General features: G+C 54.1%; 1 protein-coding gene across 4 annotated transcripts in view; it reads right to left on the reverse strand.

Moving 5' to 3' along the window:
* The window catches only part of DENND2B (DENN domain containing 2B), a 163,003-nt gene that overhangs the window by 16,226 nt on the left and 134,458 nt on the right, over positions 1–12,319 (reverse strand). For all 4 annotated transcript variants that reach the window (XM_020870839.2, XM_020870841.2, XM_020870838.2 and 1 more), the window contains 7 exons: positions 6,855–7,006; positions 5,327–5,542; positions 4,288–4,384; positions 3,605–3,649; positions 2,484–2,668; positions 1,315–1,424; positions 1,051–1,120 (listed from right to left, as the gene is read on the reverse strand). In XM_020870839.2, coding sequence (XP_020726498.2) covers positions 1,051–1,120; positions 1,315–1,424; positions 2,484–2,668; positions 3,605–3,649; positions 4,288–4,384; positions 5,327–5,542; positions 6,855–7,006 — 875 coding nt within the window. The remainder of the gene's footprint in view (positions 1–1,050; positions 1,121–1,314; positions 1,425–2,483; positions 2,669–3,604; positions 3,650–4,287; positions 4,385–5,326; positions 5,543–6,854; positions 7,007–12,319) is intronic.

Below are 12,319 nucleotides of genomic sequence, written 5' to 3' on the forward strand. Positions count from 1 at the left end.
CTATAGCCCACCAGGCCCCTCTGTCCATGGAATTCTCCAGTCAGAATACTGGAGCGGGTTGCCATTTCCTTCTCCAGCGGAATCTTCCCAACCCAGGGATTGAACCCGGTCTTCCCGCATTTCAGGCAGATTCTTTACTGTCTGACCACCTGGAAAGCCCTAAAGCACCTGAAGTTCCTTGAAAATAGGATCCAGGTCTAACTCATTTTTATGCACCTTCAACATGTTGCCTAACCTTCAGTAGGTGTGTGGTACATGTTTCTGAATGAATGAGCCCGAATCTTCATTTGGGGTCCCTGCTATACACCACCTTTGCCTAAGATCCCCCTCAGCTGCCCCTTCTCCCACTAAGGCCCAGGAACCTTGAAACACTGTCAATAGCCCAAGCCAACAACATCCCTGGTGAGCCCCAGGGGAGCATGTGACAGGACTCTCTTTACCCCAATCTATTTCCCAGGACTAATGGGAAGACGGATGGGGTAGTGCTTCTCTACAACATGTCTTATGTTTTTAAAACCCTTCCTTTCCCCTTGAGCTCAAGGCATCTCTCCCAGAATCCCATAGAAAGTTACCACTCTGTCCCTGCTCAGCCTCCAGTCCTACCACCAGATCAAGTGCAGGACACACATCAGGTTGGCCAGGGGTCAGGGTGAGGAATGTTGTCCTCCACCCCAGTCTGATGCATACACACATACTGCTGGGGTGATGTGATCCTGCAACCCAGGATCAACAGTCTGAGCTCAAAAGCCCAAAGAAAATGAATGAAAACAAAAGTATAGAAGAGCTAAACATATGATATCCCAGTAGAAAGTGATCTAACCTCTTCCCTTATTATGGATTATCTCAGATCCTGGGGCCCAATCAAAGTGACCACTTTAAGTCCTGCCATCCCAGGAGTGCTGTATATGTGTGTGTGTGTGTGTGGCAGTGGCCTCAGGGAACATACAAGGCAGCAGAACACAAGAGTTTCTACAAGCTCAAGTTAAAGAAGAGCACATACACATACAAACTCTGTGGCCCAGGCCCTGAGGACCGAATGGCCCTACTTACCAGTAAGCGCCTGCAGTAGCCAAAGCGTCTGCTGCCATCTTCCCCAGTCAACATGAAAGAGAATGTCTCGCTGGAACAGGGAGAAGTCTGACATCAGGGAAGTACACAGGGCCCAGGAAACAGCCCCTAAGAAGAGGGGCTGCCATCCCAGGGAGGGGGTGAAGGACCAGGCTGCTGCAGGAGAAGACACTGGGACTAGAGTGGGCCCCAGCCAGTCGCCCGCTATGACAGGGGTGGAGGAGATTCTGCCAGGTCGGGCCTCACCTGCTGTACTCTGACACAGGGAGCCAGTCCTTGGCATCAGGGAAGCAAAACTGGGGAATGGCCTTGAGCCTCTCCTCTGCCTCCCGCATCTGCTTGGTGGGTCGGTCCAGCTGCAAGGAAGAGGGATATGGGGAGAAACAGATCAGAAAAGACATGGAAGCTGGGGGTGGTGGGGGTAGATGAGAAATATACCCCCCATCCCCAGCCTGGAGAGTCCTAGGTGGTGTTCTACCAAATGGCGTGCTTCTCAGCAGCCTTGACCCCACTCACAATTCTTACAGAGAGGTCTGGGTGTGGGATGAGTCATCATTCATTCATTCATTCAATATATGCCAAACAGCACTTTCTATGTGGCACCCGGCACTGTGCCACGTGCTGGGGTACCAAGAGACCACAAAGTGGATGGCATCCCTGTCCCTGTGCGTTCTGGCCAGCAGACTGAGGTGGTCAACAACACAGTCTCAGAGGGGCCACAGAGGAAATAAACAGGGCGATGCGACAGAGATAACTGGGTGCGGGGGGGCTGCTTTAAAGCGTCTAGAAAGATCTCCTGGAGGAGGTTCCGTTTGAGCAGAGAATGAGAAAGAGCCAGCAGCCAAATGAAGAGCTGGAAAAAAGAAGATTCCTGGCAATGACAGAGACAAAGGGCTTGAGTGTTACAGGAAGTGAAAGGAGGCCCTGCGGCTGGGCTGGCTGGGGATAAGCAGGGAAGGAGCAGTAAGAGCTCAGGGAGGTGGGGAAATGGGGAGAGAATGCTGATGGGTAGAAGGTTTCTTTGGGGAGCGATGAAAATGGTCTAAAATTGGTCAGATACCTGTGAATATACTAAAAGTTATTGAATGGTATGCTTTAAACAGGTAGATTAAATAGCATCTCTTATTTAACAGATTAAATTGTATCTCAATAAAGTGGTTGAAATAGAGAAGGAAGACAGAAGTAATGGCAGGGGGCCCTTCCTCAGGACCCTCAAAGTGCTGTATGCAACGTGGATCTGATTCTAGCCACACTGGGGGGTGTTCTCTCTGCCCTCATGCTCCGAATACTCGCTGGCCCAAACCCACCCTCTCCTCCCTCCTGGCTCCAGGGAGCCACACCCAGGGCCGGGGCAGTGAGGCGGTCGCTATGGCAGGGACAAGATGGGCCAGGCGGAAAGGAGGGAGGGGCCGCACCTTGGGGAACTGGTAGGAGACTTCGGGGAGGTAGGTGCTCCGGGAGGGCTTCTTCTTGAGGGACACCACCACGAAGTACTCGAACAGCTCCCGCTCCTGCCACTCGAGCAGCTCCAGCTCCAGGGTCCGGTAGCTGGGCGCGCGCTTCAGCATGGACTGGATGTGGACCAGGCGCTGTGTGTGGGCTGGGGGCGGGCCACACATCAGGACGAGACCCCGCGTCAGCCCCCGCCCCACCTCACACTCAGGGCTGCATGCCAGGGGGTCACCTCTAAGTGTAGGAGCCTAGCCTGACAGCCTGACCCCCCGAGTTTTGGGCGAGACTTGTCTGTCTGTCTGCCCTGACACAGGCAGCTACTGGTCTGTGCCTCCCAGAGCCTCTGGAGGCTGAGGTGGGACCAGTAAGACTGCCTGAGCCAGGCAAACCCAGGGAGGCATCAAGGTACCCACACATCCCTGAACATCCACGAAGCCTTCATCCTAGGGCCCCTAGCAACCTTGGACTTGGACCCCTCCCCCTGTCCCCAGGCCCAAAGTCCACCTGCCCACATGCCTGGGGACGACAGAAGGAGGGAGCTCCCAATATTGATACTTTAATCATCCAGGAAGGTCTAAGCAGGCTTTCTCGGGAGAGAAAGAAGAGAGATTTGTCCAAGGCCCCTGGAATGTGAATGTCCCAGAAACTTTCCAGGGGGGTGGCAGCTCTCCTCTTTAGGGAGAGGGAAGATGAGTGGCCTCAGCACCTCCCAGGCACCAGGTTCCTCAGACTTCAGTACATTTCTCACAACTAGAAGAGGAACCTGGAACCCACCTCTGACCCTGCAGACTCACGACACTTACCAGGCAAACCTAGATAGACCATGAATGGCTTACAAAAGTAGGGGCAGGGTCACCAGCCTTAAATCTGGAAAAGGGGAGATGTCTGAATTTAAGCTCGCAGGGCCGAGCTCCGTGATAGAAGGAGTGGACTTCCCTAGAGCTCCTTGCTCTAGGCCTCGTATCCTGCCTGCCAATGCCCCTCCCAACTGGGCCACTTTGGGACACTGAGACAGCAAAGGCTAATAGATACCATTCCACCAGGGCTGGGAAGGGGTCCCTGCTCTCTAGGAGCCACGTCTCACCTTTGAACCTGTCGTCAGAGTCGCTCTCGCTCTCACTATTCTCATCTGGAAAAGTCAGAGCAGAGTGCAGGCTGGCTGAGCCGCTGCCCCATAGTAAACATCTTCTGTGCCCGCCCCCCCGAGCCCCTCCCTGCTCCCCTCCTCACCCCGGGCCTGGCTCATGAGGGATGGACTTCATCTGGGCTCCAATGGGCCCCTGGCCAGGCACTGCGTGGCCCAGGGCCAGTGTCCCTCAGAGCTCAACCTGCAGGTGTTAATCTATACACAAACTCCTATCCATCCAGTCCTGATCTGGGGGAAGCTGAGGGCCGAAGCTGGAGGCTGAGCCAGAAGAGGCCTGTGGGCCTGGAACACAAGGGTCCTGCCTCCAGGAGGCCAAGACTGGAGATGGGAAACAGACCACAGTGCTCAGTAAGTCTGGCCTTTCCTTTGGCTGGACACAGATCCCACACCCACCTCCCCCCTACTCAGGCCTCACAGCCCAGAGTCTCAACTAGCCATTCCCAGGACTTTCTTCTCTCTTTGGCCCTCCCCTCCTGTGTGGCCACTTTTTGGCAGGGCTCTACCCTCCTAGAAAGCAGGTTGGCCCATGGAAGGGTAAACTGAGGCTAATCCTTGCATCTTCCCACTTCTAATGCCCAAGGGCCCCAGGAACCTGAGCCAGCTCGGGTGTCCAGGCCTACCTCTCAGTGATGATGTCTCAATGCTGGACATAGACAGCTTTTTTAACCTCTTCTTTCCCCTCTTGGCATTGTAGATGGAGTTAATTCTTTGGACAAGCTGGGTGAGAAAAGCAGGGAGGGTGAGGTAACCCTAAAGCCATCTGCCCCTGCTCCTAAGAAGGCTGCTGATTTACAGAGGCCATCTGTGCCCCTGCTGGTAGAAGCCTTCTGCCCTCCCTCCAAGGAGGCCCAGTACTTATCTCTCTGCTGCACTGACCCCAAGGGCAAGCTGGTATATCTCTACCTATTTGTCCACTTGGTGGTCTCCTGCCCCCAAGACAAGGCTCCTCACTTAGCTCCCCAGAGGAAGGAACTGTGATCCAACCAGACAGGATGGGAGCTCCTGGGTCTCAGGAGTCACTGAACCATCTGAGACAAAGAGCTGCTCAGAGGCAATAACAGGAACAAGGACTGAACCTTTCCCCTCCAGGCTACCACCTGGGGCCCCGGCAGGAAGGAGCTAAATTCCCAATATACCCGAGCATTGTTTGCAGGCTAAAAATACCACTTGGCTAAATCCTGCTGCTCTGGGCTGGGGATCTGGGCCTGGCTGGCTGCGTGTGTGCAAATCGCTCCTGAAAACCCTCAACTCAGAGAGGTACAGAAAGGAAGACCCGCCTTTGAGTCCTAGGTCCCTCACAGCCTGGAGATGTTTCAATGTACATAGAGCCTTTGCATACCCCATGCTCACACTAATGGGGAGCCTCCTAAGGACTGCCTCCATCCAATCCATGGCATGGAGCACTCCCTGGGGGCCAGCGAGCCTGTTTTCCCCTAACATCTGTGCAGCATTAATCACTCGGTGCATCTTTATCGATAAGAAAAGAGAATTAGCCAGATGAAAAAAGAAAAGGCCAGTGCCTGGACCTAAAATTGATTTAAGGAGAATTAAGGAGGCAGGCGCAGATTAGGAAAGGGAGGGAGGGAAAGGAGAAAAGAGCCACGGCCAGCCTGCCCGCCCACCCACCCAGTCCTGGCCGGCTCCACCTGCGGAGGCTACCTTGGGAACGCGACGGGCCCGGCGGCTGGACAGCAGCTCACTGGTGGTGCTGAGGCTGTCCTCGTTGAGGCTAGAAGGCGAAGACGGCAGGCTCAGCTGAGCCAGCAGGAGCATGTCGTCATGGCTGTGCCTCTTGGGTAACCGTGGCAGCCGGTGGCTCTTCCTTTCCGACCAGTTCCCGCTGCGCAGGGACTGGCTGCCGGGTTTCAGGGAGAGCTGGCGCAGGGCAGGGGACAGGGGAGAGGGCCTCAGCATGGATGCCGTGGCCGGCACCTGTCTGCTGGGAGCTGGACACAGGAGCCACAGGCTGGCCTCCCTGACTTTCCCCAAACCCCACCTGGAATTTCCATTGACCAGGGTTTCCTTTTCTAAGACCTCAGCTGCTAATCAGCAGGTCAGGGCAAGATTAGATACTTGCTTCCACAAAGGAAGCTTGACTTCTGCCAGAAAAAAAGAAAGCAGAGACAAAGAAAACTGGGCTGTCATCTGAGTGGGAAAACAAGGCCAAGTGAGAATGCTGTGGGCGCTGTCTGAGCTCTGGGACAAGGCTGACTCTGCTCATTACTGGGTGTGGCTCAGATCTGTGTTCTGCCTCACTCCATCTAGACTGACACCCTTCGCCACAGGGCACCTTACTCTGAGTGGAATCACTGCCTGCTAAAAAGGGAGGAGCTCTGCACACCTGGCATGCCTTCCACCTGCCACCTGCATCTGGCATTGCTGCTCATCGCTCTTCAGCAAGTCCTCCTTCCTCCCCCTCCCCCAATTTCCTCTTCCTACCCAATCAGTCGGGAAACACACATTCAGTGGACGTTTGTTTGAACAGAGCACATTAGAAAGGTAAACCTTTTATACAAACAATCATGTCACTCCAATGCCAGAAGAAGTAGTTTTTATATTCTCTGGCCAGTGTTCTAAAATCTCTAGGAGAATCAGCATTGCTTTGGTAGGTCCAAGATAGGATCTCCATCCTCCAGCCTCCTGTCCATCACGGACAAAGCCAGAACAAGCTACAGCCTCAGAGCTCCTTTGCCTCTTCACCTTTCTCCCCATTCTGCCTCCATCAGTCCATTCCTCAGAGATGCATCCATTCAGCCATTTATCCAATGGGAGTGCTTCCAGGTCCTACAGATACCTATGTGGCTCTCCAAATCTGGTTCCTGGGCCTATCCCTGGCCCCTAAATGCCAGGGTTAAGATCAGTTCTGCAGAATCTTAAGATGCCAACCCAGGCCTTGTCTTCCTGCTTCCAGGAAGGGGAGGAGAAATCAAGATTAGACAGGAGGCTACAGGGGCTCCTACCTTGGTTTCACAGCTTACAGTTCTAGTAACGGGAAGAAGGGGGGACTGGGTGCCCCCTAAGAGCACATCTTGACTCTCCACAAGGATGTGGACATGGCAGAGGTCCCTGAACACAGAGCTCTTCCCTGATGTCACCTCTGCCAAGCACTAGTGAGGGAAAAAGCCTGAGCAGAAGCTGGCCCTGGCCTCGAGCTGACCTTACAGGCGCGCGTCAGGGCTGCCGTTACCTGAGTGGGTGGGTTGTTGTACTTCCTGTCCTGAGGACTCCACATCCTGTGCAAAGAGTCCAAGGAGTTCTCAGACAGCTGCTGGGGTTTTCGTCCTGCTCTTCGGCTCTTTAAGTCCACATCCTCATATGGATTCTCCTTGGGTAGATCTCCTGCAGAGGAGGAAAAGTTAGAGAAGGAAAGAAGGAAATAACACACACACACACACACACACAAATAAACAAGCAGAATTCCTGTGAACCAAAGACAGTGGCTTCTGCCTGGCCCTTCAGCTCATGAGTCACACAGCTGCCCGTCTGCAGTGGGAAGGCTACAAACAGAGCCTGGTTCCGAGTCCAGAAGCCGAACCACCCCCCCCTCCCCAATTCAGCTCAGCCTTGTCTGGCCTCTGCTTTATAAATTCAAAGATTGCACAAGACTGGCTCAGCCACCCGTGCCTGTGCCCAGCCAGAGGACAAAGCCAACAGCAGGCGTCTTTTCTTGGCTCCAGTCCGTCCTCTGCGAAAGCCCCGGAGATATACAGTTCAAGGCAGGAAAGGCTTTCAGAGGTCATGCAGCTGTCTCTTCACCCCCTGTTCCCTGAGGACCACCTCTGGGCGTGGGTGTGGAGGACTCTGCGAACTCTAGGGAGCCGGGCAGCACCAGGCTGCACCAGACCCGCGTCTCACCAGCTCGCTGAGCAATAGCTCTCTCAGGACATGGCTTTCATCTGGTCCACTGAGGTAACTGCGCCAGCACAGTGGTTAGCAAGCAGTGAGCGCTCAGTGTTACTTGTTCAATGAACTGCTCTGACTATAGCGTCACTCCACTTCCTCCACCACGGACCTCAGCAAAAAGACAAAGACAATGGTCATCAATCCCCTTTTGTGATAAACTCTTCTGCTGGGACACAGGAAGGTGTGAAAGGCCTGAAAGGAGTTTGGGCTGGAGGGGTGGGACTGGGGGGAATTCTTGCTTCTCTTCTCAGGACTCATTTCCAACCCCCCGAGCACTACCAGGAAATCACAGAAAATCCAAAAAGCGCCATCTGTTCCTGCCCTTGAAGAGCAACCCCTTCCTACAAGCCCTATCCTCCTGCCAACATACACCTGGACTTCTCTAAACAACAGTAATATCATGAGCAAGGTGAGTCCTGGCTCAGTTATGCGGCAGAATCACAGTGGCGACAAGGGTCACGGGGACTGTGAGTGAATACAGCCCTCCACTCCCCTTTGTCTTGTCTTCCCCCAGCCTCCGCTCTATACCGACACCACTACTTGGGATGCAGGTGCTATATCTGCATCCTGTAGGATGCAGGTGCTAGTGGCCAGAACACGGTTTTGCTGGAGGTGCAGGGCTCCTCCCGTCTTCTGCCGGAAGAGCAGGGCTCACCCCGTCTTCTCTGTCCAAGCAGCAGGATGAGCCGGGGGGACCAGTGGGGCCCCACAGACACCTGCCTGTGCCTCCCACCATAGAGGAGTTCAGGTACCACTTCTCAGGGAGCAGACAGAAGAAAAAGCGACAGACTCAACACAAGGCCCCTGGGAGTGTGAACTTTCCAAATCCTCTATGCCTTCAGGGTTTTCAATCGCCAAAACCAAGACCTCCACCAGAGCTCATTTTTATCACTATCATGGGAAACCACCATGAGTTTAGGAAATGTCTTTGCCGAGGTGTGGGGGCAGGGGGGCTGTGAAGGGGGGATTTCAGTCACGGCTAATTAGACTGCCATGGGAGCCGTACAGATCTCTGTAAACGAATGAGTCAAAGGCGGGTCAAGGAAGGATTTGGGACTGGATTAAGTGATTCTCAACACCAGGCAGAGTCCCCAGCAACTGCACAGACATTTTCCTGTAACACAGTCATGCCATGAAAATGACTTCTCTCCATTCCAGAGCCCTGACTAAGCAGAGCTGACCCAGCAGCCCTGCCTCAAGAAGCCAAATATGAAACGTGACATCCCTTGCATGTTTTCTATAGCCCACCCCATCGCGGGCACTCAGGGAGGAATCAGGATAGACTCCGTATTTTCTGGTGCCTTGCCAACATAGGTCCTGCAGCGGTGAGACTGGGGGACCAAAGATTGTTGAGTCAAGACACAATCTTCCTTATCCTGTGAGACAGGACAGCGCAGATGGGGGCAGGCAGAACATGTATTCCAGGCTCATCGAATCTAAACTGCTTTGGGCTGGATGACAAGTCAGAGTCCTTATCATCTTCCCCCAGCCTATAGAATGACCCTGTTTCAACTGCTTTAGATCAGAGTTGCTCCAAACTATTGACAGTTGGGGCTGGATAATTCTTGTTGTGGTGGACTGCACTGTGCATTTGTAGGATGTTCAGTAACAACCCTGGCCTCCATCCACTAGACAGAGGACAGTAGTATCCCCTCAACCAAACAACTAAAAATGTCTCCAGACACTGTCAAATGTCCCCTGGGCAGATAGATGGATAAATGGACGATGAGTCGGACAGATGGATAATGGATGGAAGAAACGAAGGAAGGAGGAGAAAAGGAGGAACAAAGGAAAAGTGGATGGATGGATGAGTAGATATGGATGGATGGATGAAACTATACCCCCACCCATGCTTGCCCCATTAAGAACCACTGTTTTAGACAGATGTTCCTAAACTTCCTAATGGCTTTTGAGCGCCATGATGTGAGTCCTGCAGCAAACTCTCTTTTCCTCCCTCCTTCACTCCTCTTCTCTCCCTTCCTTCTTTTCCCTTTGAACATCAATGCAAAAGCCAAAGCTCTAAGAAACAGAAGTAGGAGACGGAGGCCGGGGACAATCACAGATGCATACCAGTGATCATCCGGGAACTGAAAACAGTTGGGAACACCAGGGTCTCAAGCCTGGTATGTTCTGGAAACTACACTTCAGGAAAGCTTCAAATGCCTGCTTCTCCTGCCTGCCCAGCCTAACAGAAAGAAACAGCCTCTTTCTTCTCCAGCAACATTCAAAAGCCTCTCAGATATAACCAGGCCACTAATCATTTCTCCAGGAAATGAGGGTTGGCCCTGGCCCAAGCCCTGCCTCCCCAGCCTAGCTTGAGCCCTTCACAGCCCCGTTCACCTCTGACACCCCACTTTCTGGACTGTTCTGACAACCCTCCTGGAGCTGCCACACAGAAACCCTCCCAGCCATCTGTCTAGATAGTAAGGGTGACGAGGGCATGGGGATGTACAGAGACCAAGCAGTACCCAAGGCCTAGAGCCAGTCAATCCCAAAGTGATGGCTCAGAGCTGGGAGACCAGGAGGGCTGGGGAATCCAGCTCAGAGCCTCCTTCGTCCTCCGGGACAGAGCCACAGCGAGGCTAAAGAAGCTGGAGCTGAGTGGAGAAACCTGAAGAAGACTCTGCAGGGCCTGGATGGGAGGCGGGAAGCCTGGCAGGCCTGAAGACCTTCACCTGCACTCTTGCCCACACAGCTCCCTCCAGGGTGCTCCAGGCCGCCTTGGGAGAGGGAGAAGAGGTAGGTCCTCCTTCCTGAGGCCTGGCCTGGAGCAGTCCCATCTCATCAAGCCCAGCTGCGGAAGCCAGAGGTCTCACCCTTTCCAGCTTTGCTGATGAGACAAAGGACAGGGGCATCGCCAAGAATTTCTGCTTTGCACTTTTTTTTAATAAGGGGCTTGGTCAGAGCCCAAACCTGTCATGGGGATCCTCTTGAAGGAAGAACCCAGTCCCACTGAGCCCTGCCGCCATGCCTTCCCACGTCTCCTGTGGTCATTAACCACGGATGCCAAACACTCCAGCCTCCAACACACATACAAGTAGAAGAACCGGTTAGAGAAGGGGTGTCTTTGTCAACACCCTGAGAATTTCTCCAAATCGTAAGCTTCCCAGACCACACCCATGGCGAGGGCCCTGGGTCTGCAGCTTCCCTCCCCAACCTTCTTCCGTGTCCAGCCAGCTGTTTCTCCTGGTTCTTGGCCTCCTCCTCTCCCTTGCACAGAAGAGAGAGGGCCAGATGAAGGGCCCGGCTCCCCGGCAATGCACAGCACAGATGGGGAGCTCTCAGGGGCCAGCCATTCCCCACCCTCCAAGGCTGGACACCATTTCCCAACTGCCCGGGCACTGTTCCTTGGATGACACCTCTGGGCGGCAGCCTCTACGCTATTAGGTGCCTCTGATCCTCACTGTCCCCTCAGCCTTGGGACGCATGAGAGAAAAAGGCCGAAAGAGCGGACGCTCAAAAAGCTTTGCAGAAAGGCTGACTGGCTCTGTCCCCAGCTCCCACCCCACTCAAGTTCCTGGAAACGCTCCCTCAGCCCCAGCAAGCTGATGGGAGTGGGAATCTCTGCAGGAATGCAGCCCAGGCTCCCTGGTCAGGCGCCGAGGCCACTCCACATAACTCTCTAACAAGCTGCTTCCTTGGGTGCATTTTTGAGTGTCAGGCTCAGAATGCCAACGATTATAAGGCTTTGTGGGACAGCAGCATCTTCCAGAGGCAGATGTCAAATTGGACAGGCGAGAAGGAACAGCCCCCAGAAGCAACACAGAAGTCTAACTTTATTTCAGGACCACTCTGTTGCAAATCAGCAGGGTAAATGTCAGCCTGGTTTGGAGTATCCCACCCCAGTTCCCAAGGCATCATGCCAGGTATAGACAGGAGGCTAGCATACTCCCCAGAGCCCTGTGTTCAAGTCCAGGGCTCACGGAGAAGACCGTGTTAGTCTCTGGGCCAACTGGCACTTGGCCTCTTATAGACCAGGAACTCCAGACCAATGGGCTGGCCCCCAAGATAAAGACTCGGCGTGGGTGCTCTCTGCCCACCTCCCACCTCCCCACCACAGCCCCATTATCACACACCCAAAACAAAGCTCTGTCTGTCCCCGAGCAAGGGAGGCGGCACAAACTGGATAATCCAAACCAGAGCACCGTCAGCCTCACCGCGCACAGGCTGGGCCAAGGAGAGAGAGAAGGCTCCCGGGGAGTCAGGCTCTGGTCAGTCCGAGGCAAAAGTGAAAGTGACTCTCAAAGTTCAGCAATGAGGGCCCCCTTCGAAAGCCTCCAGGGGGGTCCAAATTCTTGGACTGTCTCCAGGGAAGGAGAAAGGATAAGTCAACCAGAATCTGAGACAAAGAGACATCCTCCCTTGAATTTCCCTCTGGCCTCCCTGGGCAGGTCTAGAAGTTCAGGGGCTACTGTGGTGACAGAAAAGAGGAAAACGCGGCCAGGGCACTGAACAACCAGAGATTTGGAAATTCACCCGACCCCCACTGCACCAGGGCAGCCAGAACCCCCAAGGGGGCCCTCCCTGCCATCCCCTCCCCACCGCTCTTACCCCCTCCTCTCTACACAGCACTCCAAAGATCCGGAAGGGAGCTCAGCAGCTAGGGAACATGCCCCCGCTCCAGCCTCACCTCAGTCCAGCCCTTACTTCGGCTTCTAGCTCATCCATCTAAGAGGCATACAAGCTCCTCTGCTATTTTCTTGCCTTCTCACGCAACACCTCAAAGTGGCAGGAAGTCCCCTCCACCGA

Source organism: Odocoileus virginianus, chromosome 10 (assembly GCF_023699985.2).
Source record: "Odocoileus virginianus isolate 20LAN1187 ecotype Illinois chromosome 10, Ovbor_1.2, whole genome shotgun sequence".
Classification (NCBI taxonomy): Eukaryota; Metazoa; Chordata; class Mammalia; order Artiodactyla; family Cervidae; genus Odocoileus; species Odocoileus virginianus.